Source organism: Canis aureus, chromosome 6, assembly GCF_053574225.1.
Source record: "Canis aureus isolate CA01 chromosome 6, VMU_Caureus_v.1.0, whole genome shotgun sequence".
NCBI lineage: Eukaryota > Metazoa > Chordata > Mammalia > Carnivora > Canidae > Canis > Canis aureus.
Window position 1 is genome coordinate 67,447,517 of NC_135616.1, and position 27,277 is coordinate 67,474,793.

The 27,277-nt window shown below is 40.3% G+C and overlaps 2 protein-coding genes across 5 annotated transcripts in view; one reads left to right on the plus strand and one right to left on the minus strand.

Moving 5' to 3' along the window:
• Positions 1-13,445, plus strand: part of LOC144316305 (uncharacterized) — a 48,345-nt gene extending 34,900 nt beyond the window's left edge. The window contains exons 2-4 of the mRNA XM_077902094.1: positions 3,630-3,959; positions 5,655-5,920; positions 12,756-13,445. Of these exons, the coding sequence (XP_077758220.1) occupies positions 3,711-3,959; positions 5,655-5,768 (363 nt within the window). The 5' untranslated portion in view covers positions 3,630-3,710 and the 3' untranslated portion in view covers positions 5,769-5,920; positions 12,756-13,445. The remainder of the gene's footprint in view (positions 1-3,629; positions 3,960-5,654; positions 5,921-12,755) is intronic.
• Positions 5,949-27,277, minus strand: part of CEP350 (centrosomal protein 350) — a 151,250-nt gene continuing 129,921 nt past the window's right edge. For all 4 annotated transcript variants that reach the window (XM_077902091.1, XM_077902092.1, XM_077902093.1 and 1 more), the window contains 4 exons: positions 26,728-27,135; positions 26,486-26,632; positions 23,209-23,331; positions 5,949-9,843 (listed from right to left, as the gene is read on the minus strand). In XM_077902091.1, the coding sequence (XP_077758217.1) occupies positions 9,679-9,843; positions 23,209-23,331; positions 26,486-26,632; positions 26,728-27,135 (843 nt within the window). In that variant the 3' untranslated portion in view covers positions 5,949-9,678. The remainder of the gene's footprint in view (positions 9,844-23,208; positions 23,332-26,485; positions 26,633-26,727; positions 27,136-27,277) is intronic.

Genomic DNA, 27,277 nt, shown 5'->3' on the forward strand with positions numbered 1-27,277 from the left:
AACTGATGACACCGAGGAGTTTGTGGACAGACTTGGTGATCCGTGGCAGACGGATTCACATGTGCTTATGGGTGGGACCTTTGGGCCATTTTGGGTGCCAGTGATCATGGGTCCCATCACTGAGTGTTATAGACATTGACGTCTGGGCCACATTTGACGTGCTGAGGGTGGATGTCCCGTCATGACAAAGAATTCAAGCCCTAACAGTGGGACCGCCACTCCAGCCTGCCACCTGAGTCACCCAAACCCCAACGGAATATCCAATAAAAGCAGTGCCATATACCAAGTGAAAAAACCCAACAATCCATTATTTTTTTTAAAGATTTATTTATTCATTCATGAGAGACACATACTGGGAGAGAGAGGAAGAGACATAGGCAGAGGGAGAAGCAGGCTCCTCGCAGGGAGCCCCATGTGGGACTTGATCCTGGATCCTGGGATCACGACCTGAGCCAAAGGCAGGTGCGCAGCTGGGGAGCCACCCAGGCATCCCCCAACAATCCATTATTAATTCAGGTCCTACTGTAGGCAGGAACGTTACCTACCACTTTGTTGCAACTGAACAACTCAATGTGGCCCCTTAAAATGCCTCAGGAGCTTGAGGCCACCAGTGGGTCCCCACAAAGTAAATGCTGAGGTGCCTCAGAACTTAGTCCCTCAGAACCTGATGTCATCGCTGTCACCTGGGTGGTGATGGTGCACCTGTGAGACTGGTATGCTCTTATTGATCTGGCCAATTTCTTCTTCTCAATCCCTTAGCAGGATAAGACTCGGGACCCATTGGCACTCACAGGGAACGGCCTCTAGTGTACTTCCGCCACAGCTCTGCAGGGAAACCTCCACTCTCCCCCGCCATCTGCCAGCAGTGAGTAGGGCGAGACCTGTGACAAGCCAGCCCAGTTGCTCCCAGGAGTGCTTGTCATCACCAGATTGAGGACAGCCTCTCTGCCTGCCTAACTCAGAAACAAGCTGACCCGTCCCCATGTAAGGTCATGGCAACAATGACACACGTAGACCGGGCTGTCCACCCTGGTTAAGGTCTGGGACCTGCTCGACAACTGCAGCTCTGGGGGGCCACATGGCCCAGGCATCAGAAACACATTCCTGACAGGAGCAAGCAGAGGTTACTGTCCTAGACAGTTCCTAGTGACAAAAAAAAGAGACTCCCCGACTGGCAGGCCTAAGTGGCTACTAAGAACTGTGAATCACACTGTTCTTTTGTTCCCTTTTGTCAAGGAGACCTGCACTGTGGCTCCTTTGTTTTTTTTGTTGTTGTTGTTGTTTTTAATTTTTATTTATTTATGATAGTCACAGAGAGAGAGAGAGAGAGAGAGAGGCAGAGACACAGGCAGAGGGAGAAGCAGGCTCCATGCACCGGGAGCCCGACGTGGGATTCGATCCCGGGTCTCCAGGATCACACCCTGGGCCAAAGGCAGGCACTAAACCGCTGCGCCACCCAGGGATCCCTGTGGCTCCTTTGAATGGGGCCTCTGACAGCAGGTCCTGGGGGCCACACAGCGCATGAGGCCCTGCCATGGGGTCAGAGGAGCCCAGCAGCTTTATGAACCTGCGGGTCTCATCCACTCCTACCCTAACGAGAGACTGCCGTCGAGGTGCCTTGGTCCCTTGGGTCTTGGGCACATAAATCACTTGAGGCAGCTGCTGGGCATCCTCCCCTCACATGGCAGCTTCTAGCGTGATGTTGGGCCTCACTGAAAACAGGCTGCCTGACACTGAGCCTGACAACCTGTGTGACTGTAAGGCCTCAGCGGCTCACCCCCATGTGAGCACCCACTAATCCCACTACTAAAACAGGGCAGGTTCAACAAAGCTGCTCCATTAAGGAAAAGCAGTACAAGCAAGGTCAAGCCCAGTGGGCCCCAGGGGCCAGGCGACTCCATAACCGAGTAGCTGTTCTGACAGCGGAGGCTTCACTGCTGCAGGGGCCACTCCTGTGTCTCCTTTTGCAAAGTGGGGCCACAGTTCAAGGATGTCCCAGCTGCAAAACTCGAACCTGGCAAAGTCATCTGGGCCACCGTAGCCGCCTTCTCCAAGGATGACCTTCTCCAAGGAGGACCACCTCTTAACTGAGACCAGATGAGGACATCCTGCCCAACGGGCCAAATTGTGTACCATGGATAATGATGGCTGCACAGTGCTCCCTGGGTAGGTCTGCGACTTATTTACAGATTCATGGGCCTTTACGAACCGCCTAGCTGTATGTGAGGGCTCCCCCTGCATAGGGACAGGGACCGTGCAACAGCTTGCGGACTGGGAAAAAAAACCCAACCCAACCCTAGTCATCACTCATATCAATGCCTATAGTAAAAAACCATTAAAAAAAAAGAGCCATTAACAAAAACACAAATGGAACTTGTGAGCCAACTCAACGTGTGCTTGGCAAACCACCATGATCACCCGTCGGATCCACTGCACCAAATCACAGTGGCCAAAACCAGAAGGCTAAAGATAAGGCTAAAGATAACCAGATACAGTCGTGTGACTCCCGCACTGAACGCACCCATGCAACATAGTGAACAGAGCCATGGCAAGCGGGCTTAGGCCTCACACAAATATGGCACACTGGCCACGTTGGGCCACTAGTCCCCAGACCTGGATTCCAGCGGTGCTCACCGTGTGGTGCCATATAGACACAGAGATCACTATTGTGGCTTTAAAAAAAAATCCAACAAAATTCCCATCTAATCAAGACACTGAAGTCATAGCCCCCTACCCCAATACAGTGACAGACATGTTCCTGTGACATAAGCAGAGCTTTCATGTCCCCTATAACCCCCAGACAGACTGGGGGAAATGCCCCACAGTGAGCAGCTTACACAGCAACTGTACAAACGTCATTAAAAAAAGAACCCCAACTTACCAGACAGCATCTCTGCTTGAGAAAAGTCATTGAGCAGGGGGCGCCTGGGTGGCTCAGTTGGTTCAGCGGCTGACTCTTGATTTCAGCTCAGGTCGTGATCTCAGGGTCTTGAGATCCAGCCTTGCGTCGGGCTCCATGCTCACTGGGGAGTCTGCTTGCGATTCTGTCCCTCTCTCGATCTCTCCCTCTCTCAACTAAATAAATCCTTAAAAAAAGAAAAAAGGAAAGTCACTGAACATTTGACAGCAGGTCTGACCCGTGGTGGCCGATACTCGGAGGAGAAGGCCAGGCAGGCACCTGAGGAGGCTGCCCCAGCAGAATCCCGGCCTCAGGATGCGCAACAATTCTTCTCTCCCACTGGGACACACCCCCGTGCTGTGACGTGTCGCCGGGGCCACAGTGGTGTCACCGTGGGGCCTCCTGGTCCAAACGTGGAGGCAACAGTACCCTCAGGTGCCTCACTCTGGGGGGGCACCAGGGAAATGGGGGAAGGGGCAAAAGAGCCTGAGGGCCCCAGCCTTCTCCGGGTCGCTCTGGGACCTGCGACTCGAGCCGCTGACGTTAGAAGATCAAGTTCGTGCAGACTGTGGCTTCCCTCCCCAGGTTGGGTGATGGGGCCAGAAGATTTGGGTTAAGCAATGGGCAGTGGGTCCCAAGGAGGCAGTAACAAGAGCATCTCGGGCCGCGGGAGGCCCACGGTGGGGGAGCGAGGTGGGAACTTGAACCTGTCTTCTCTTCCCTCCTACAGGAGCCTCTGCTGCGCCTGGCACGACGACACAACACTCACACGAGCCAGCCCAGCCGTGGGGAGAGGAGGCGAGCTCCAACAATGCCGGATTTGTCATCCCGGAATAAAGTTCCTTTTGTCTCACTTTCCCATTTTAATGGCTTGGCTGGTACACAACGACTTGGACTTCCCTCTAGACCAAAAGCAGCACGGAACTCCCTAGCCAAGCTAGTGATGGACACCCGAGTGGCCTTCAGTTACCTGCTGGCAGGACGGGGGCTTGTGTGCCCTGCCGGCGCCTCTCGCTGCGGACCTATCCACAATGCAGGGGAAGGAGAAGCCTGTGCTCAGGTGGGATGGTTATCACTCATTTTTTTAATCTTTTTGGTTGGCCTTAGCCAGGCTCTGGAGGTTTCTGGTTGAGGACCGTCCCCCAGAGAGGCCTGATCATCGTCTGGGGTCTGGTTCTCCTGGAGACTCTGGTAAATGTCTCAGAATGACGGAAGGTTCTGGGAATGCATTCGTGTGCATTGCTCAGGGGCTCGGGGGCTCAGGGACCCAGCTCCACCTCCACCGTTGGGGCAAACGATGGTCCTCCCGGATGTGATGTGCCTTATCTGCTGTCAGTGGCTGAGCAGGCTTCATGGGGTGGACTGCTGGGAAAGGCAGTCGTACAGCCTCTTGCTCCCTGCACAGGCTCATAAAATTAGCCTTGGGCCTGGCACACTCCCTAAACCAAGAGCTAGAGGCCGACAGCCTGTGCTGGGCGGCGGCTGCTTCTTCTTCTTTCTTCTTCTTCTTCTTCTTCTTCTTCTTCTTCTTCTTCTTCTTCTTCTTCTTCTTCTTCTTCTTTTCTTCTTCTTCTTCTTTCTTTCTTCTTCTTCTTCTTCTTCTTCTTCTTCTTTTCTTCTTTTCTTCTTCTTCTTCTTCTTCTTCTTTTCTTCTTCTTCTTCTTCCTCCTTCTCCTCCTCCTCCTCCTCCTCCTCCTCCTCCTCCTCCTCCTCCTCCTCCTTCTTCTTCTTCTTCTTCTTCTTCTTCTTCTTCTTCTTCTTCTTCTTCTTCTCTTCTTCTTCTTCCTTCTTCTTCCTTCTTCCTCTTCCTCTTCTCTTTCTTCTTCTTCTTCTTCTTCTTCTTCTTCTTCTTCTTCTTCTTCTTCTTTCTTCTTCTTTTCTTCTTCTTCTTCTCCTTCTTCTTCTTCTTCTTCTTTAAAAATTTTATTTATTTATTCATGAGAGACACACACACACACACACACAGAGGCAGAGACATAGGCAGAGGGAGAAGCAGGCTCCATGCAGGGAGCCCGACGTGGGACTCGATCCTGGAACTCTAGGATTATGCCCTGAGCCAAAGGCAGATGCTCGTTCGCTGAGCCACCCGGGCGTCCCTGTGCTGGGCTGCTCATCACCTTGTGTGGGGATACCTGTCCCTGCTTCACACCTGTGCTCCTTTGTTCTGAAGTGTCTGCGTCTGTAGCCCTCAGGCACAGCCCCAGCTTTCTGTATTTCAGACCCCACGGGGCGGGTCCTGGTCCGTCCACCGTGGCACAACATGGCACAACATGGGGTGCGTGCAGCCACACCTCCCACTCCTCTGCAGAGGGGACCTGCTGTCCCTGGGGGCCCTGGGCGTCATTACCCTGAATGCCATACATTTCCATCTTGGAAATTCTTTTATTATTCTAGATATCTAGCTCCATTCTTCTCCAAGCTTGTGTTTCTAGAAATAAATTATAGCCTCCACACCTAGTCATCAGATGGTTGCGCTCTTTTGTGGCCCACTTAATTGTGACTTTTCTGTATGTTATCTTGCAAGGGTGCTCAGAATTCAAGTCATCTGGGAGAAAAGATGTTTGCCATGAATTACAGGGAAGAAGCCCATAGAACACCAAGTTCTAATTTACCAGGGAGCCCTTCTCTAACCCATCCCCACCCGTTGGGTTATTATCATATAGCCTCAAACCCTGTGTGTCCTTCATTTGCAGAACTTAACTGAGATTTGTTATGTATTGTTTTTGAAATTCTTTTCTGATGACTCTTTCATTAGACTTCCAGCTCCATGAGCTCAGGGACCATCTGTCGCCTCTGCCCCAGCACTCGACACAGTGCTCAGAACATGCAGGTGTGCTCGAGGATGGTACACACGAGTGATGAATATTAGAGCCCAGGCTGCTCAGACGTATGCGGCGATGGCGTTTAGAAACCAAGGGAACAGCTCCTACGCACAGCGCGCCTTCCCCCGCGGCCCGAGCACACATGCTCTATCCAATACGCAACTTCACAGGGACTGGCTCTCTGATCTCAGCTCAAAAGGTGAAAAAACAGACAACGTGACACAAAATTAATTTATAAATCAGTTTATTTACAGATTTTATCTTTTCTTAAAGTACATTTCAGTTAACAAATCTATTTACACAGGTATACATGGGAATTCATCCCACTTATTTTACAGATCATACTTACAAACCACACCCCAAGTCTTCTGTGCAAAGCTGCACTGGATGTGACTATTGGCTGAAAATGGCCTGAAGCCCAGGCTATTTACACGTACACAGTAAACGGGTTTGTTTTTCATGTCTGCACAGTACAGTACACACACGGAGGCCAGGCCTCCCAGAGAATGCTTTGCAATGTGTTTCCCAAGAAGGCTTTGCAAAGTCCGGAAGGAAAAGCTATTAAACATAGGTTAATTAAAATGACAGTACCTCCTTTACATCAGTTTACATTGTTTTCTTCACATTTTATAATACAAAGATATTTTATTGAATTGCTGCACAACCAGTTCAAGATGATTTGTAAACATGTAAATTCCTACAATTTGCATTAAACATCATTGTAGTTTCTATCATTTGCTCTTTGAATTAATTTTCTTCACTAGTATTCTTAAGGTAGTAAAAGAAGATGTAAGTTTGAACTTCTTGCAGAAAAGTTATGAGTCTCTAATGCTGTGCGAGGACACACTTTATTCAAGTATTGCAAAAAGCTAAGGCCACTTTTTTTCAAGACAAGAAAGTGAACAAAATTGTTTTTATCAATAGGCCACAACACTCTTATGAGCAATGAAATCTCTTTTGAAAGATAATTTCTCAGAGACCTGTAGTCACAGAAGGAATTTTCTTTTCTTTTGGGTAAAAGAAAAACCAATTACCTTCCTTATTAACTACTTTTGAGCTCTTCCCACTTTTCCCTAGAATAAAAATTCCTGTTTAGACCTGAAGAGGGAATCTATACCCTGTACTTGTAACCCAGAGTTCAGAACCCTGGATAGCACAAATTATTTTGGACTCAGAACTAAATCTGAAGCCTCTATGTTGGTTTACTACTAAATTCTGATAGTGCTATTCTAAAAGATATTACTGCTGATGCAAAGATCTTTTTCTTAGAGGAATTATGAATAAAGAGTGAAAGAGGATGGGAGCATGGGGAGAAGGAATAAAGATTATAAAGAGGGAATATTTAGATTCTTGATTAAGAGGCAGAGCTTGATTAAAAAGATCCCAATATGGAACGAGTGGCTGGGTATCCATAGTCACCAATTCTAATGCTAACAATAAACACCTTTCAATTATATCCAATAGTTAAAATAATAAGAAATCTGCTACTTATAGATTCCTCTGTTTTCTGCTACCAAACTACGGACAACCATTTCTAACAAGGAGTAAGACGGATTGATTGCTGCCTCTCATCTGGAGCCTGGGATTCTGAAGACAGTGGAGACAGCGGGAGTGCACGAGGGGGGCCAACACATGGTCCCGGCCGCATCCTCACCACAGAACCCCAAGTCCGGATAGCTGACTCCACCCACTTATCTATTTTTTTCCTTTTCTGGAATCATAATGTCATAAAGAGTAAAGATTAACTTTCTTATTAAAAATTGATTTAGGTCCAAATAATGAGAATGTAGAAAAACAACCTATATTCCTATTATATTATTTTCATATTCACTTATAAAAAATTTATAGCAGCTGTAAAGTTTCAGTATCATAAGGACAATGTAATCCTACAAACAGCCAAAGGGTGTAGACAAGATGTTTTTCTGTCTTCCAAATAACACAAACTAAAAAGAAAGGCCTTTGCTTTTCCTTGGCCAGCGTGAAAACACTATCTCCACACTACTGGTTAATAACCTCAAGAAACCCTAGCTTCTCTTAGTGGATCTGCTCATATGGCTACAAGACTAGAGCTCAACATCAAAAGCCCAGAAGAAATGCTGGCGATACATCAATCTGCGCATTTCCCGAGACCCAATCACCACATTTCAGTGCTTTCCTTATTTGTCAAGAGCTATCATACCAGTCATTGTGCAAAATGCAAATATTCCAATGATTATTTCGCTAAGTTTCTCATGATGGCAAGATGAAACCAAGGAGGGATGGAAGTGTGCATAGTGAAACATCTGAGACGCAAAGGCAGGTTGGGAGGAAAGATGCAGAAATGAACGAATGTGCACACTTAAAAGATTATACCATCTTTGGGGTTTTTCTAACATATTTTGAAGCTATTAACATTCCGGGATATTTGTAAATATGAATCCAGTGGATGTCTTATATCATGCTTCTAATCAGGACCTTCAATATTAAGGCATTTACATTCACGCCTAAGATTATCCACATTCTTCTGGATTACTTGAAGAAGGACAGGACTGATCAAGAGAAACCAGTCAAGAAGGCAGGGTACTGAGGTCCTGGAGAGCATCACATATGCTCTAATGTAGCAGCTGGCGTCTATATATATTTTTTTTCAGGTACAGGTAATAGTTGTGAGAAGCAATGCTGCAAGAGAGGCAGAACTGAATTTTACAGTGTCTTTAATCATCTTATTCCATTCCTGCTATTGCAGGTGATCTTGGAAAAGCTCATCTTCTTTTCATTGAATTAAATTGCCTTCTTCGATATGTGTATGGGTTTCTTAAAACCGTAGATTTCCTGTGCAAAGACTATGAACCACAGAAACTTCAAGACAGAAGTTTAACTATTACAAGAAGAATCTCTCACTTCTGAATGGGGACACACATTTTCAACTTAATAATTTATCTCAGAATAAATTAAAAAATGTTCCATAGCGCAAAACAAGCACATGAACGATAGACAATTATCTTTTTGTCTTTGGTGCACACACTCATTTCCTAAATCATTCAAGTAACAGCGTCTCTGACTTCTTGGGGGAGAGATGGGAGTTGAAAGTTTGAAGGCCAAAATGAATTATTTCCACTTTTGCCATGCCTGGATGCCTGAGATGGTCCTGAGGATCTGTGATTCTAGGAGCAGCTGGTAGAGGTTCAGAAGGAGTAAGAAAAGTGCAGGGAGAGAAGAAGGGAGAGAAGACCCAGCCCTGCATCAGTCCTTTGAGCCCCGTCTTCAGTGGGGGCATTCTTTGTTTTCATGCCCACACAGAGAAAACTCAAAATAATGCAAAGGTTTAAAATTCTTTAGATGGTGCTCAGAAAGCAAGGCTACCATGGATTTCTGTGAACTGGACAGTCCACTTGGTGCTGCTCAACTGCAATAATGGAAGAAAATGATCTTCAAAAAGAAATGAAATGAATTCCAGAATGTGAAATAGGCACACGTTATTAGACTTGCCTATGTAGAAGTGGTTAGGGGTTTAATACTGTTTAGAGACTATAATGTCCATTTGACTTTCACGGTGTAAGACCAGGATTACATTTCAAAATTGGTAAGATGCAGAATTCTATATACCTCTCCTGCCTGACTTCAGCCTCAACAAAGTAATAGCCTAGTCTAAGCTCAGAGGTCAGTCTGGTGTTTTCAGCCCACAGCTGAGACCCAGTAGGGGTGTTAACAAAAGGTGTAGGATTATACTGTGTGTCAACATCAGGAGTGCAACCCTGCCCACTGAAAATAACCAACTAATCCAGTGGACAGTCTCTAAAGGCAAAGGCTGTCATACCAGATATATCGCATTGTCCCATGAACTCCAAACCAGTAGTCTTTAAGAAAAGGTAACAAGTCCGGAAGCGCTCTTGCTATGATGGAGATGGGGTGTGTATCAGGAGGCAGAAAGGCCCAGGACTCATGTTAGCACTCAGTGTTCGATTTATTTGCAAGATGTCACACAAGTAGCATTCTCCCCTGTTTTTCACTGATCTGATTCAGAACATCAATAGTATCTCTGATCAAGGTCTCAAAGATCCCATCAGCTAGCTGCATCTTCACACACAACTCATCCTCATCATAGTTCACCCACTGTGCCTCCTCTTCGTGGAGCTCCTGGACCTAGAATTTAGAGAACAGAAAGGTTAAAAAGTCACTGTCACATAAAAGCTAGAAAGTTAATTGTACTGCTATTATATATTCATATTAATTATATTCCCATCCATGAGAATACAGCCCAAGGAAGTTAGTCAGAGAAAAAGTTGTTTATATGATGATATCAATACTCCTTTAAAAGTTGTAAGTTTGAAAAACCTCAACTGCCAAATAAAAGTGCCTTCAAAACTGTCGAAATGGCTTCAAATCTGTCAAAATGGAATTTGACAGTATTCCAGGATTTTATAGATATTAAGAATTACAAGTATGTTTTCTATGACAACATAAGTGAATGTGTATAAGGATTTAAGGGGAAGAGAAGAATGTAAATTATTATATATATGGATTTACACTTATAAAATACATATAGCCAAAGAAAATACTGAATGTGATTCTAGAGTATTATAAATAAGTGAAGTTTAATATTATTTTTAAAATATATTATTGCTTAAGTTTATTTTTTTATTTTTTATTTTTTAAACTATTTATTTATTTATGATAGTCACACAGAGAGAGAGAGAGAGAGAGAGAGAGAGAGAGAGAGGCAGAGGGAGAAGCAGGCTCCATGCACCGGGAGCCTGGGCCAAAGGCAGGCGCTAAACCGCTGTGCCACCCAGGGATCCCTGCTTAAGTTTATTTTAAAAATCAGTCATGTGGGGTGCCTGGGTGGCTCAGTTGGTTGACTGACTGGCTCTTGATTTTGGCTTGGGTCATGATCTCAGAGTCATGGGATGGAGCCCTGTGTCAGGTTCCACACTCAGCAGGAGGTCTGCTTGGGATTCTCTCTCAACTTCTCCCTCTGTCCCCTTTCTCTCACTCTAAAATAAATCATTTTGAAAAGTATCAGTTATGTAATACTTGCTTTTTTAAAAAATTGAAGCATAGTTGACACACAATGTTATATTTGTTTCAAGTGTACAACATAATGATTCAACAACTCCATATATTATGTTGTGCTCGCATTTGTCCCCATACAATGTTATAATATTAATTACATTTTACGGTTTTGAAATTCCTAAGGTAAACCCAAACTAATCAAATTAGAACTAAATGTCCAAGATTTTTTGCTTGTTTATAATTTTTAAAGACTTCTCATGGGCAGTTGGGTGGCTCAGCTCGTTAAGCGGTTGCCTTCAGCTCAGGTCATGATACCAGGGTGCTGGGATCAAGTCCCACATCGGCCTCTCTGTTCTGCTGGGAGCCTGCTTCTCTCTCCCTCTGTCATCCACTCCCCCTCCTTGTGTTCTCTCTCTCTGTCAAATAAACAAAATCTTAAAAAAAAATACTCAGAAAAGAAACATATGAGACTTAATAGTATGCAATGATACTGTGTGTGGCATGGAGGCCAGGTGGAGAAAGTGGACTGTAAACCCCAATCTAGTGAGGAATTCAGTGAAGTCAACCGCAGTGATGGGGTTCTCTAACCAGAAGTCTTAACTTGGTGAAAAAGTCATGCGACCACAAACGCCTGACTTGCCATGATAACTTCATCTCGAAAAAGGTAGAGGACGTGAAAACAGGAACTTGTACTCTGGTTCCTGTTATGAGCAAACAAGAAGACTCTCAGGAGAGAGAGACCATATCGTCCTGTAGTTTGAGAGCACAGGAAGGAAGAAGAGCCTTTCCCAATCTATGACCTTGGTCAGGGCTGACAAATATATGACACAGCGGCTGTCATGTTCTCTCTCTTTGAGGAGGGTGTTTGACGGATTTGCAAAATAACCATTTCATCTGTTCCCTAATTTATGATCCATGAACAGATCTGCCACCAAAAAGTCAAATAAGTTTTAGAAAACTCCCTCTGGGAGGTTCACATTGTACATTAGCTTATTAAAAGGAAGTCCAGGGATCCCTGGGTGGCGCAGCGGTTTAGCGCCTGCCTTTGGCCCAGGGCGCGATCCTGGAGACCCAGGATCAAATCCCACGTCGGGCTCCCGGTGCATGGAGCCTGCTTCTCCCTCTGCCTGTGTCTCTGCCTCTCTCTCTCTCACTGTGTGCCTACCATAAATAAATAAAAATTAAAAAAAAAATTTAAAAAAAAACCCTTTAAAAAAAATAAAATAAAATAAAAAAATACAAAGAAGTCCATCAGTAAAGAAACTTGTTTAATTCAGAGTTTCCTATATTTATTTCATCAAAGCATCATTTTGCATTGATGTGTAAGAAATATTATTCACATACCAAGGAGCTGGTATTCTTCTCATGAAGGATGCTGTAAAAACAACAGCCTGAGGCAACACTTCTCAAACCAGTGTTGAGGGAAAACCATGTTCTGGGAGAGCTAACAGGTGTGCCCCCACAAAAGACTTCCTATCTCCCATGAATTTTGTCCAAACAAAGTTGCACAGCTTTCTTTTTTCTAAGTTTTTCAGCCTTTTAATATTAAACCTTTTCTTTGAGCAATTTCCTCCCTGGTGACAAAATTTAGGAGGCACGGTCCTGATGAAATCATCTGTGGCCTTACAGTAGAATATATGCTCAGGACATGATCTGCTATCTCAGCACAGAGACGATAAGCCCCCACAGCATTCTGTCAGATTTAGCAAAAGCTTTGCTCCTCCTCAGAGCAAGAACCACTTCCCTTTCAGATGGTGACGACCAACATCATGCTTTCCATTTTCCTGTGGCCATCCAAAAGCACAAAGCACAACTTCGAACTTCAACATGGCAACCAAGGGATCTCAGAGCCTGCAGATCTGCCTCCATTTTTTTCCTTCTGGAAAGAGGCTCTCTTTTAGAGCCTCTTCTATTTTATTACACATTTCCCCTCCTCCTACACATGTATCAGGCATATATGGCAAGTTAATATATACTATATAAGTTAATTAAATTACATTAAAAAGTCAGTCTAATAACTCCATTTTCTTTTATTTTGACAGGGTATAAGGCTGGTGGAAAAGAGAAAGGTGGGAAATAAAATATGGCCAGACTTCAGCAAGCATATGGCAGGGTCTTTCACTATATCCTTGTGAATAAGATGAGGAAACAGAAACAGGTCAATTAAATGGATTTGTGCCTTTTTGATTAAAGGACAAAACAACTACCAACCTGCAAGGATGTTTCCACCTGAACAACTCAGGAGCTTTTTCCTCTGCGCCCTCATCTATCTTGCTCATATTTCATTATTTGGCGAAATTGTACTCTCCTACTAGGCTATGAGCTCCTCAAGATTTTTCATTTTTAATTTCCCAGTGACAAGGACAGTGCAAATAGAATGTTAAATAAATATCTGGCATGTGGGTTTTTTAGTGAGTGCTAAAAGGCTGTCTTTGGATTGTGTCCAGTTCATCATTTTTGGTAATGGTGTGGATGAATTTTAGAGGTGACATGAGGTCGAAAAACAGAACTACATTGGAAGAATGTACTTGAAAATGTATTGGTAGCTTGGAACAAAGGGCCAAATTCAACAAGATGATGGAATAAGAGAATAAAATCCTGTATTTGGGCCTCCAGAATAACTACAAAGGCACAGGTTGAACCTTTGGTTTTGGGGTTTTCCTAAGTTTTTGTGAGTCTCATGAGAATGATGTTAAAAATAAATGTGATTATAAACTGGATTAATAGAAAAAGGAGATTATATGACTGTACTAATTAATCAATACACAAAATATTATATGGCTAATTGCGAGTATGGTGTCTAAAGAGGGAAACTGAAAAAGAGGTAAAGCTGAAAATGTTAAAGGAACTTTAAAAACACTATCAGACAAGGGGAGAGGATACCCACATTTAACAGGGAGGGACTCAGGTACAACATGACAGCTGTCTCAAAGGCATGCAGGAAGAATGAAAATTGTCATATAAAACCCTAACGCGAGTGAAGTAAATTATAATTCATTATATGAAAAACTTTTCAGGCTTACTAGGAGAAAGCACTCATCAACAGTAAGTGAAACTCAGGAGCTATCTAGCTAGTATTTCATCAGATTTTAAGCTATGAAGGAGATTCAATCATTAGCTAGGGGCTTTCACTACAGGATTTGTCATTTTAAGTGCAATTCTACCTACAGTAGAGAGATTCTCCAAGCCTACTGTGTATAAAGGACATACAAAAGTTGGTCTAATTTGTCATTCATTCCACATCACATCTACTTTGAGAATGCATTGCTAAAAATAGCTCATCATATTTCTAGCTAACCTAAGATACAAATTCATCGATGTCCTTGTGAAGTGGTAAAGGGACAGTGAATGCGAACTGCAGCTGAAAGAAAGATTTCTTTTTTTGGCTAATGGAGGCCTTTCTGCCTAAAAAAACATTCTTTGTGTTTTACTCACCTCAAATAATGCCACAGACAGATGTACAGTTAGACTGATTAGGGACCTTCCTGGTCTGAGCAATGACAGCTAAATTATACACTTTCTTTCTTTTTTTAAGTAGACTACACACCCAATGCAGAGCCCAATGCAGGGCTTGAACTCACGACCCTGAGATCAAGACCTGAGCTAAGATCAGTCAGATGTTTAACCGACTGAGCCACTCAGGCGCCCCTAAATTATACATTTTTGTATGGAGGAAGCAACTGTTTATTATGAAATGTTTAATACAATAGTTTCTCAAATTATAAGCGCTAAAGTTCCATTTGAGGGCACCTCTCCACAGTGTGGATGCCGCATGTGCCATCGCAGGGACCCTGCTCCTACAGCCCCTCCTTGCTCCTCTGCATCATCACATTTTCTCTAGTGAACTTTTCCTCTCAGCATTATTTCTTTCAAGCTACAAGAACCCTCTCTTGTCACCATGCCCCTCTCCATCTTTCACTTTACTAGAAAAACTCCTTTGAAATGTCCACTTTTGCTCTCACTAATCTCTTATTCTCTTTTGAAACTTACTGAAATCCAGTGCTGACCTCAGGCATGCCACCCGGATTATTTATATTAATGTAAGATAGTAAAGACCTCCACATTGCTAAATCCCATGGTAAATCCTCAGTTCTTATTTTACTTGACCAATTAGCTGTATTCCATGCAGTTGATTCCTCCCTCCTCCTGGAAGCACTTTCACCTGGCTTCCAGGACCCCATACTCTCTTGGGTTTCTCCTACTTCTTTGGCTGCTCCTTTCTAGTCTCCTTTGTTGGTTCTTCCTCATCTTCTGAATGCTTGAAACATTGGAGTGTGTCCAGAATCAGTTGTTGCACCTCCGCTCCCTATTAGTTTGCACTCTCTTTGCCTCATGGCTCTGCCTGCCATCGCTATGTCCAGGACTCCCAAATTCCTATCTCCAGCCTAAGTCTCTTGCCTGAGCTGCAGACAGATATATCCAGTTGCCTATTCAGTATCTCCATCTGAATGTTTATCAGATACCTCAAATTTAGCATGTTCAAAACAGAATTCCTGATATTCCTTCCCAACCCGCTCCTCTCAATCTTTCTCAAATAAGCAAATGGCAATTCTATCCTTCCAGTTGCTCCCAGCAATTCAATGGAATTATTCTTAATATCATTCTTTCTTTTATATGCCATATCCAATATATCAGCAGTTCTGCTGTTCTATTTTGAAAATATGTCTAGAATCTGACCACTTCTCACCACCTCAATCTGGCCATTATTATCACTTGCCTGGATTATCACAATATCCTACTGGTCTCCTTGCTCCCATTCCTTCAATCTATCCTCAACACAGCAGCCATAGTGATCCTGTTAAAATGTACATCACATCACTCTTCCTCTCAATTGTTAAATGTCTGCTGATCTTATTCAGAGTAAAACCTAAAGTCTTTATGAGAGCCTATTAGACCCTACATGATCTGGCTGTCTGTACACACACACACACACACACACACACACACACACACACACACAACGCGCGCACGCCAATACCTCTGGAACATCATCTCCTACTATTTCTGACCCCTCTCACTCTGCTCCACACCCAGTGACCTTCCCCTAGTAATCAAGGCCCAATGTATCTTTTCCAGAATGTTCTTCCCCTGGGTGAGTGCTTGGTTGTCTTTCCCTCAGTCCTTTAAGCAAATGTCATCTCTCAGCAAGACCTTCCCCAGACATCCTATCTAAAACTGCAACCCCCAATATTCCCTTATTGCATATATATTTACCTTATATTTATTGTATCTGTCTCCCTCACTAGAATGAAAGCTCCTTGCATTTCGTCTGATTTGTTCATTAATGCATTCCCAGGGTCTAGAGTACTATGCTTAGTACATAGCAGGTGTATAAGAAATAACTGATTGATTGGGTTAATTTGAACTGGCCAAAGGTGCCCCTGGGAGTTCAGTGGATCCTTTTCAATAATTCAATAGGCAAATAGGTGAATAGTTTTGTCTAGTTCTTTCTTAACTGTTGTGAAGCACAGTGTTTATGCATACACACATCAGAGTCCCTTTTCTAATTAAACTGTTTTCACATGATTTAATTCTGTGCTAATAATAATCTTTTTTTTTTCTTAATCACACTGGACTGCGTGGTGACAAACCAGCATGATGAAAGAAAATACTGAACTGGCAGAAAATTGTACTGAAAAACCTGACAATATGGCTGACACATTATATGATTTAATATAGAAAGATGGAGCCAAACATTCTGGGAATTAAATCTACTAGTATTGTTAGGATCTTTAGGCAAAGGTGACAGCATGTGCTTGTTCTGAGTCAAAATATCTTTATCCTCAAGAATCAAGCATAGGTGGCAGATTTAAACCACCATGGCTGAAGGGCATGTACATTTTTTTTAAAGGATTTTATTTATTTATGAGAGGCACAGAGAGACAGGCAGAAACATAGAGGGAGGAGCAGGCTCCCCACAAGGAACCCAATGTGGGACTTGATCCTGGATCCCAGGATCATGCCCTGAGCCGAAGGTGGTCGCTCAACCACTGCACTCCCCAGGCGTCCCAGGGCATGTACATTTTTAATAAAAAGATGGAAAAGCCAAAAATCTTCAAGTTCTGTATCTCATAGCACTACGTCAAATTTCTGACCCATATTCTAATTGACATAATTTAGACTCTGCTGTTTGCAGACAGGAAGGGTGGGGATCAAGTAAGAAAATGATTATAAATCAATAAAAATTATTATATTAATAACTTCATACTTTTGAGAGCTTCTTATATGCCACTTAGCACATAGAGTCTCTCATTTGGTCATTACAACAACTCTATGAGGCTGCCACTCTACAAATGGGGAGACTGAGATGCACAGAGGTAACTTACCCAAAGTCACATTGTTAGTAAGTGGTAGAGACAAGTTTGGAACCTTATAAGAGGTCTGATTCCACAGATCTTGCTCTTAACTGCTAAGCCATATTTTCTCACTAACATCCATGGAAGTATTTGGGGGTTCATTATATCCAAAAATATTAAATGAGGCTCAGGAAGTTTCAGGACCTTTAAAAACTAAAGATCCTAAGCAAAATTACCAATAGTCAAAATTCTAGAAAAACAATAATACCCATCAATTTTATAAGAACAGATGGCTTCATTTTATCTATAGTGTTGGGCTGACCAAAATATTAACCATTGTCTTCTCCTGCTCTTTTAAATTATAATATCCAGGGACACCTGAGCGGCTCAGTCAGTTAAGCATCTGCCTTCAGCTCAAGTCATGATCCCAGGGTCCTGGGATCAAGTCCCGCATATGGCTCCTTGCTCGGTGGGGAGCCTGCTTCTCCCTCTGTCTGCTGCTCCCCCTGCTAGTGCTCTCTCTCTCTGACAAATAAATCTTTTAAAAAATTATAATATCCAAATCTTATTTAGAAATAAAATTTGAAAAACTCCTGGAGTGCGCATTAAAACACACCACCACCACCACTAGATGGCAAGACTGGCAGAGTAAAAACAGGAGAGTAAGATAATGCAAAAAAGTTCTCATATAAACACAGATATACTGGATAAAATGTAACAAAACTACTTGCAATGCACAAAGAAATCTTGAGAAAAGAGGAAAATCTTAAGTACTAGAACAAATAGGAATTTAAAAGAGCAGCAAGTGTTGCATCTAATTAGGGGAAGAATTAAGAGCCATGAAAGAGAACTTGTCCAGAGAAGTGCCACAGGGAAATGGAGACTTGAGGAGAAGCAATATTCTAAGAGACAATAGCTGAGAATTTTCCAGAATTGGGTAAAGATATGAATCCACAGATTTATTTTTTTTAAAGATTTATTTATTTATGATAGACAGAGAGAGAGACACACACACACAGGCAGAGGGAGAAGCAGGCTCCATGCCAGGAGCCCGATGTGGGACTTGATCCTGGGACTCCAGGACCACGCCCTGGGCCAAAGGCAGGCGCCAAACCGCCAAGCCACCCAGGGATCCCCCCTGAATCCACAGATTTAATAAGCACAGTGAGTCCAAAGCAGGAAAAATAAAATGAAATCCACATCTAGACATATCCAGAGAAATTATAAAATGAACACACAAACACCACACACATAACCTTCAATAGAAACTAACAAGAAAAGACAGATTCCCCATAAAGGACTGTCAGCAGATTTCTCAAGACCAACAAGAGAGGTCAGATTACAATAAAAGAATACCTTAAAATTGCTGAAGTAAAAGAACTATCATCTTAGAATTCAATACTTAAGTAAACTATAATTCAAGAATAAGAGCTGAAATAGACATTTGCAGACAAAGACAGAGCTTACATTAACTTACAGAGTTCATATTTTAGGATGGTGGAAACTGGCCTCAGTGGAAGAGGAGGAAGGGGTTCTATACCATTATCTGTTCTTTTTTGTAATTTTGGAATATTTAAGAATGTTAATAATATATAATACATTATATACTATTAATAATATTAATATTTAATAATTAAACATGCAAAAGATTTAGAATAGCTAATAAACAGGTAAAAATTAATCACATTTAATAATAAAATTATAAAGAGCAAAATGAGCTAATTCTTTTGATAAAGATTTAAAAATTGGTAACAGTTATTGGCAAAGGTGAGAAACTACTCTTGTATCTTGCTGGTGAGTATGTATAATTGGTACACAACCTTTTTGGAGAACACTTTGATAACACATACGAAAGCCTTAACATTCTGCATATACTTTTAATCAGTAATTCTATTTTAGGAGTTTACTCTAAGGAAATTATTGACAATAAGTACAAAAATCTCATACTGCAAGATATTTATCACAACACTGTTGTTTAAAAAAGCAAAAAAATTATTGATTGGTTAAAATAAGGGTACATCCATTTAGTGGATTACTTATTTCCAGGAAAATAAAATGGCATAAAGTTATTAAAAGTGATATAAAATAGAGGAACATTTAGTGAAAATAAAAAATGTTCATTTTATTAAGTAAAAAGAATCAGATCACAAGAAAAGAGACAATGATCTCATTTGTTTATTTTATTTTATTATTTTTTTGATCTCATTTGTTTAAAAAAATTCTTTGTATAAAAGGACTCCAAGTCTATATACATCACAATATTAGGAGTTATCTAGATGTTGAGATTATCATGATTTTCTTTTATCAATATTTTGTAAATTCTCTAAAATGAGCATGATTATTTTATACTAAACATGATTTTTCTTTTGTACTAAGGGAAGAACTTTTGGTTCATGTGAGTGTTATAAAAAGTTGCTTTGAGGGGCACCTGTGTGGCACAGTCAGTTAAATGGCTCCTGGTTTTGGCTCAGGGTCATGAGATCTAGTCTTGAGATGGGCTCTACACTCATCATGGAGTCTGCTTAAATTTCTCTCTCCCTCTGCCTGTGGCCCTCCCCCATTCTTGCCCCCCCACCAAAATAAATAAATATATCTTTAAAAAAATACTGAGTGCAAAAACATTAGAATCTCCAAATGCCAGGTTGGCTAAATAATTGTGGGAGAGGAGTTTATTAAGCATCTCTTAATAATTAATTCAAGAAGCTAGCAGTACCATTTAGCTACACATTCAGAAGAGTGGGAGAAAAAAAGAGTGAACTCATGAAACAAATTACATCTCTCTGTAGGAAAGTTAAAAGTATTTTATGACCAGGAAAGGGGACATACACATAATATATATTGTTACTGTTTCCCAACTCCTAAATCTCTTGAATTGTTATACACAGATGTCACCTTCACCAAAGCTATAATAATCTTATACTAGCTAAAGAAATTTTTGTTTGCTATTTGAGACTTTTCTGAGAACTGCTGGAGAGACAGATGTTTCTATGTAAGTGATCCTATATGGCACTGTTGAAAGCCTTTGCTGTCCAAGGACAGTTTCTTGTTTTTTGGTACATCTAATAAAGGGCCACAAACCAATCTGCTTACTCTTCACTTGTGAGATATATTACTTGTCATTTCGGATTAATAATTCAAGTCTGAGGATGCTTCCAAATTGTTGCCTCTCCCTCCAATATATTTAATCATTGGACTATTAAGATGACATTTTTATATACTTGTGAAGTAAAAGCTGTCTGTAACTAGCTGGAAGCTGGATATAGTAAGTCTTCACTTTCTGTGTCCTTTTGAACTGGCACACTATGCTAGTTTCCTCATTTGCTTTGACATGTGCTCAAGATAAACTTATCTAAGAAGTTTTGCTTTTTTAATAAACAACAGCCACCTGTGCTGTATAGGCTAATATCCTTCTACCTGGTTTTTCTGCCTCCACACACTTGGTTCTTTTTAAGAATTCTCCCAGTATATACATACATACACATAAATATATTATATATGTATTTAGAATAATACACAACTAAAAGATAGATTTATTTTTATTTTTAGGGGGGGCAAAGGGAGAGGGAGAGAGAATCTTAAGCAGACTGTCTGCTGAGTGGGGAGCTCAATCCTACAACTCTGAGATCATGACCTGAACTGAAATCAAGAGTCAGATGCTTAACCCAGGTATCCCACTCACCTAGCATTTTTAAAACTGCCAATCTGGTCTTATAGTTTCTCTAGCTTAAGCTTGTTTTCATCATAAAATCCAAAAGCCTTAACATGGCTTACGAAGTACTGGAGGATGCAGATCCTACCCCTCCAGTTTTATCTTATGCCACTTCCAACCACTAACATTTCAGATTAAATCCATGCTCCTCCTCATTTCAGGTCTTGGCAAATGTGGTTTGCTCCCCCTGAAATGCTCTTCTATCTTAGAACTCAGGTAATGCTTACTCATCCTTAAGATCTCAGCTCAAATGTCACCTCCTCAGGGAAGCTTGCCTTGACCATCCTCATTAGATCAGTTTCCTTTGGTTTATGCTTTTACAATAGCTCTGTATTCCTTTATTTTTATTGTTTAATTTAGAATTACACACTTGTGTAAATTATATATCAAATGGCTAGTTTTTGACAGCAAACTGTAAATCCACAAAGATCTATACCTGTCTTGCTTACTACTGTCACATCAGCCCTTAATTAGTATAGTTCTTGATTCAAATGTTTACACTGAGATGATGGTAGAGGATGTTATCAAGTTAACTGATAGAAGGATTAATGAATGTTTCTTGACATGCTTTCTTCTTCTTCTTCTTCTTTTTTTTTTTTTTTTTAAGATTTTATTTATTTGAGGGGCACCTGGGTGGCTCAGTTGAAGCCTCTGCTTTCAGCTCAGGTCATGATCCTGGGGTCCTGGGATGGAGACCTGGGCTGGGATCCATGCTCAGCGGAGAATCTGCTACTCCTTCTCCCTCTGCCCCTCCTCACCCCCGCTTGTGCTCTTGATGTCAAATAAATAAAATCTTTTTTAAAAAATTATTTATTTGAGAGAGTGACAGAGAGCATGAGCAGGGAGCATCATGCAGGGCTCCAACTCAGGACCCCAAGATCGTGATCTGGGCTGAAAGCAGATGCTTAAGTGACCAAACTACCCAGGCGCCCCTGACATGCTTTCTTCTTTAATTACTACAGAAGTGCTGGAAGTAACATCTTGGAAATTAACAATAACTCAAACTTTAAGCCACTATTGAAATATGAGAACAAGTTCACATTCTTGAGATGCAAAGATCTATGAACAACTAGTTGGTTAAAATCTTGGCTCTCATTTGCTGGGCAAGTCACTTAATATCTTTGAGTTTAAACTTCCTCATTTATAAAACAGAATAACATGACTCCTTCCTACCTCATATAATTACTGTGTTTTATAGTGTGTTCTTTTCATGCATGAAAAAAGGCATGAAAAAGAATGGCAAGCTATTAAATAAATGTTTATCTAGTATAGTTGTTACTGAGCAAATGAAACAATGGGAAGACATATACTTGGGGAAAACTGATTAATTTAAGGATTAAACTTGTTTTTCATCATATGAATATAAATATAAACAAGACTGAAAGTTCAGAATTAAAATGTTTAGAGATAAACCTGAATCAAGTAATGCATTTCCTAAAGTTTGCTACTACTTAACATTCTTTTAGGGAAGAAAGAAAAGAATAAAAGACCTTTTTTTTCTTTCCTTTTTCTTTCTTTTTTGGTGTGATAAACATTCTTTTTTTTTAAAGTAGGCTCCCTGCCCAGCATGGAGCCCAATGTGGGGCTTGAACTCATGATTCTGAGATCAAGACCTAAGCTGAGATCAAAGTCAGATGCTTAACCAACTGAGTACCCAGGCACCTTGATAAACATTTTTCTAGTGCTAGAGAAATATACTGCAAAATGGAATAAATCTTATCCAGCTAAAGCTCTGGATAATAATAATAATGGCAAAATAGTAACAACTAGTTTTTATTGAGTTATATACAGGGAATTCTTCTATACACACATATATAAATACTCATTTAATTCTCTTAATAACTGTATTGGTAGGCTGCAGACAGGGAAATGAGACATAAAAGGTTAGACAATTTGTCCAAGATTACACATCAGGTAAGTGGCAGAACAAGTATTTAAACTCAGGCCATCAAAAAAAATAAAAATAAACAAACAAACAAACAAACAAACTCAGGCCATCTGGCCCCAGAATCTTTATTGGTCTCTATTTTTAATTTAGTACCTTAAACTTTGCATCCACTCAACTTCTTCTCAAATTCTCCACACCCACAAAATACTGTTAAGTTAAATATTCATCTATCAAGTTCAAAAGAAAGCAAGTCCTAAAACTGAGGGGCAGAAATGCAGCAAATGAAAGATTTAAGGCTTTACTATCATAGACTTAAAAGCAATTATATTTCCCCTCTTTTAAAAGACTTCATTTATCTATCTGAGAGACACAGAGAGAACGTGAAGAACAGAGATTCTGAAGCAGATTTTGCACGGAGCACAGAGCCTGATGTGGGTGGGCTCGATCCTACAATTGTGAGATTATGACCTGAGTTGAAACCAGGAGGAGGATACTTAACTGAGCCACCCAGCCACCTCTTCTCTTTCTTTTTAGAATCTAATCACATTCTGATTTTAGAAGAGACAGTCAAAATAAAAAATATTTCAGTTATATACACTGACCAGGATATGATCCACTCGGTCTCTTTTCTTTCTTCCAAATTTCATCATTTTCTGCCAATCTGTTTTGTGGTTTGGCTCCTTTTTAAGACTAAACAACTTGAGTACTTCTGTGGCTATGAAGTTCTGTGAAAATAAGAGGGAATGAAACAAAAACAACAAAGTTCTTGAGATTTAGTGCTTATGATGCAGATTTGTGCTAAGAATATAGTATTTATAATAAAAGATCATACGAATTTCTCCCACTTACAGTTCCACTTAGCAATTTGAAGACACAAGCATTCCAAATGCTCAGACTTATTCACTAAAGAATTTTTTGTTTTTACACAACATATAAAAGTAAAACTCATTGATGAATCTGCAAAGAAAAATCACTTGAGAGTCCCCTCTACCCAAGAACTACTACCACTGGCTAACTTCAAGCTGGCAAAACTACTAACAGAAGCATAAAATAATCTCTGCATCTGGAAAATTCCATATAAATGTTGGAGGCAATGCCATGTGAGCAAAGTACAGGCTTTGGCTAGGATAGTTTATTCTAAAGCACCATGACTGAATTTGTTGAATTAAAAAAATATTAATCAACATTTCAGTATAAAAAACATGATAGTTTTACTAACAATATTTAAACTATCACCCTTAGAAAAAACTTTACAAAACGCTATTTCAGTATGAATATTGGTGGGTAGCATCACTGTGTGTTATATTGACATATGCATTCTGATGATGGTTGATATATATTATGTGCCGTGCCTTCTTTCAACTTATTTGTTCTTTGTTATTAATAAATTTGGGTTTTTACTACTTTTTACAGTTCTGTTAAAAAACAAACAATGTCCTTAATGGAGGAAAAGATAACATTTATGAATCAGAATAATTTGAGAAGATTCTCAAACCAATGTGTCTCTGAACTCTACCACTATACACATACACTCTCTTACTAATGGATGTATTAACTTTGGAGGGCTGAAAGAAATGGAGTACACCTGTGTTTAAAAAACTCTCCAGGTGGTTCTGATATTCTATTTCTATTTCTTAAAGTTGAAAATCATTTTAGTTTTTTTTTTTAATCTAATTAATCTTTGCAGGATCCCTGGGTGGCTCAGCGGTTTAGCGCCTGCCTTTGATCCTGGAGTCCTGGCATCGAGTCCCATGTCGGGCTCCCGGCATGGAGCCTGCTTCTCCCTCTGCCTGTGTCTCTGCCTCTCACTCTCTCTCATGAATAAAGAAATCTTTAAAAAAATTAATCTTTGCAAACTTTTTTTTTTTTTTTTTGGTGCTACTTACTTCAATTTAAGCAGAGGTCAGCAAGCTTTGGTAAAGAGCCGAACTATAAAAATTTTAGGCTTTATGGGCCATAGGGTCTCTGTCACAACTACTCAATTCTGCTCTTATAGCAGGAAGGCAGCCATAGACAATATTTAAACAAATGGGTGTGGCTGTGGTCCAATAAAACTTCATTTATAAAAACAGGTGGTAGGCTGGAATTGGCCTATGGGCCATAGTTTGCCTAACTTCAATGTAAGCATATATTGCATCTCATAAACATCTACTGGTGTTCTACGAGTACAAAATATTTTCAAAAGCTTTCTATAGTTAATGCTGTGTTACTGTATATTTGGAAGTTGCTAAGAGAATAGATCTTAACACTTTTCATCACACAAAAAAATTTGTAACTATATGTGATGATGGATGTTAACTAGACTTGTGGTGATCTTTTCACAATATATACAAATACTGAATCATTATGTTGTACATCTGAAACTAATGATATATGGTAATTACATTTTAATAAAAAAAGACTAAATTGTTTAGGCAATGCCTCCACATTATACACCAGAATATTGTATATGTTCTTTACTGTATTTTACTCTTTGATGATTTTAAGAAAAATATACCAGTAAGATGAGTACAGTTGACTCTTAAACTCTTGTGGGTCCATTTAGTTACACATGGATTTTTTTTCAACTGAGTACATTACAGTACCATAAATGTAGTTTCTCTTGAGATTTTCTTAATAACATTTTTTTTTCTCTAGCTTACTTTATTGTAAGAATACAGTATATAATACATATACAAAGTATGTGTTAACTGTTACTTGTAAGCTTTCTGGTAGACTATCCATAAAGATTTTCAATTGAGTAGGGGGTTGGCATCCCTAACTGCCAACAATGTTCAAGGATCAACTATAGTTGGAGGTACACTATCTGTAGGGAAAAATCAGCTTTCCATGATCAAATAAGGTCTGGAAAATACAACTCCAGACCCTTGCTACTTGGAGTGGTTCTAGGGTCAAGAGAAGCTACATCACTAAGGAGCTTGTTAGAAATGCAGAATCTCAGGTCCTACTCCAGACCTGCTGCATAAGAATCTCCATTTTAACAAAATCTCCAGATGATTCATACTCACATTACAGTTTGAGAGGCACTATACTGGAAATATAACCTTTGTTTGTTATATGACCTGTGTGTGTGTGTATACACACACGCATACACACACACACACACACGTATTATAGATATAGATATATATTAGGTATTTTATCTTATTTCAGCTTATTCATTGTTATTAATAAATAAATAAAATAAATTTACATTATAAAATATAGTATTTGTCAGTATGAATATATAAATATATTTATATATATATTTGTACATGTGAACAGGCAGAGAATTGCTATCATTGTGACTCTAAAGTTTTGTTGGGAGTTACTGTAGCTTTAGGGTACTTAATCTTTTCAGAGGCTTCTTAGATAATATATTTTATATATCATGTTACTATCCCACATATTTCAAAACCACATTACTAATCTGAAACCTCCAAAAACAAAGATGAAAAGGTAACACCTGTCTAGGGCTGGCCTGTTTGATATATGACATCTTTTCACGTGTAATTCTAGAATATCTATCTCTAAATCACCAAAAATTTACCTAAAACTCCAATGAATCACAATAATTTATTTCCCTATTTCCTAATTTTTTCTTAAATGTTATAACTTAAATGTTATAAATTACATACACACACACACACACACACACACACAAGAAATGACTGTTAAAACTATGCTTTGTAAAAACTTGAGAATTCAGGATTCCCTCTCACCCATTCCTCCACTGCTCATGGATTCAATGAATCAACATTTATTCAATACCCACTATGCGACAGGCCTTGAGGACAGAGGGTGACTAACACAGAAGAGTATCTGTTTTCATGGCATTTATATATCTGCATAAATGAATAGCAAGTCAAAAAAGGAGATACTCTCTAGTTTGCAGTTTACCTTGATTTCATCAAGGTTATTTGGATTTTTCACTCGTCGGAAATAACTAGAGTTGATTCTACATGGCTTCATCCAGACAGGTTGATTCAAGTTGGGATCCTCTGCGAATATTTCCTCAAAAATCTCTTTTGTTAAATCAAAAACCGCCTTGAAAGAGAAAAGTAAAACAAAATGGCTGAGAATCCAAAGTTCAGACAACGGAAATAAATTCAAAGATTAAATTATCGTTCCATGTTACATACCTGTTTGTAGACCCTTTTACTAGTGCTTTCTATATCTAGACCCTTACTGGCACAGCCAAGCAGTTTTGTAGGAATGCTGATGCTATGAAGATCATGACCTAATTCTTTCCATTTCCAGAGTTCTTCTGCTGCATTATGTACCAGAATTTCTACTTCCTCTGTAGTATGTGGGACTGCCAATAGTGTTTCACATGGCTTCTGGGGAGCTCTTTTAGGTTCTGCCATTAGAGGTACAATTGTTTCTTCTGCTTTATTTTTGGGGATCTTGTGAGAAGAGCTCAAACCAAAGTCTTCATCAAACCAATCTTGATCATCTCCTAACACACTCAGGAACTCCCGGCTGATCTCAAGTTCAGCAAGTCTCTTCGCAAGTTCTTCCTGCCCACTGGCACCAAATACTGGACTCTCCTACAGAATTGGAACCATTCAGATAGACCACCATTTAGTGACCTCAGATCACTCATTTGGTTTTTTTTTTCTTAAAGACAAAGCAAATATATTATTTGTATATTTATTACTTCTCTATAAGCAAAATAAAAACAATATGGTG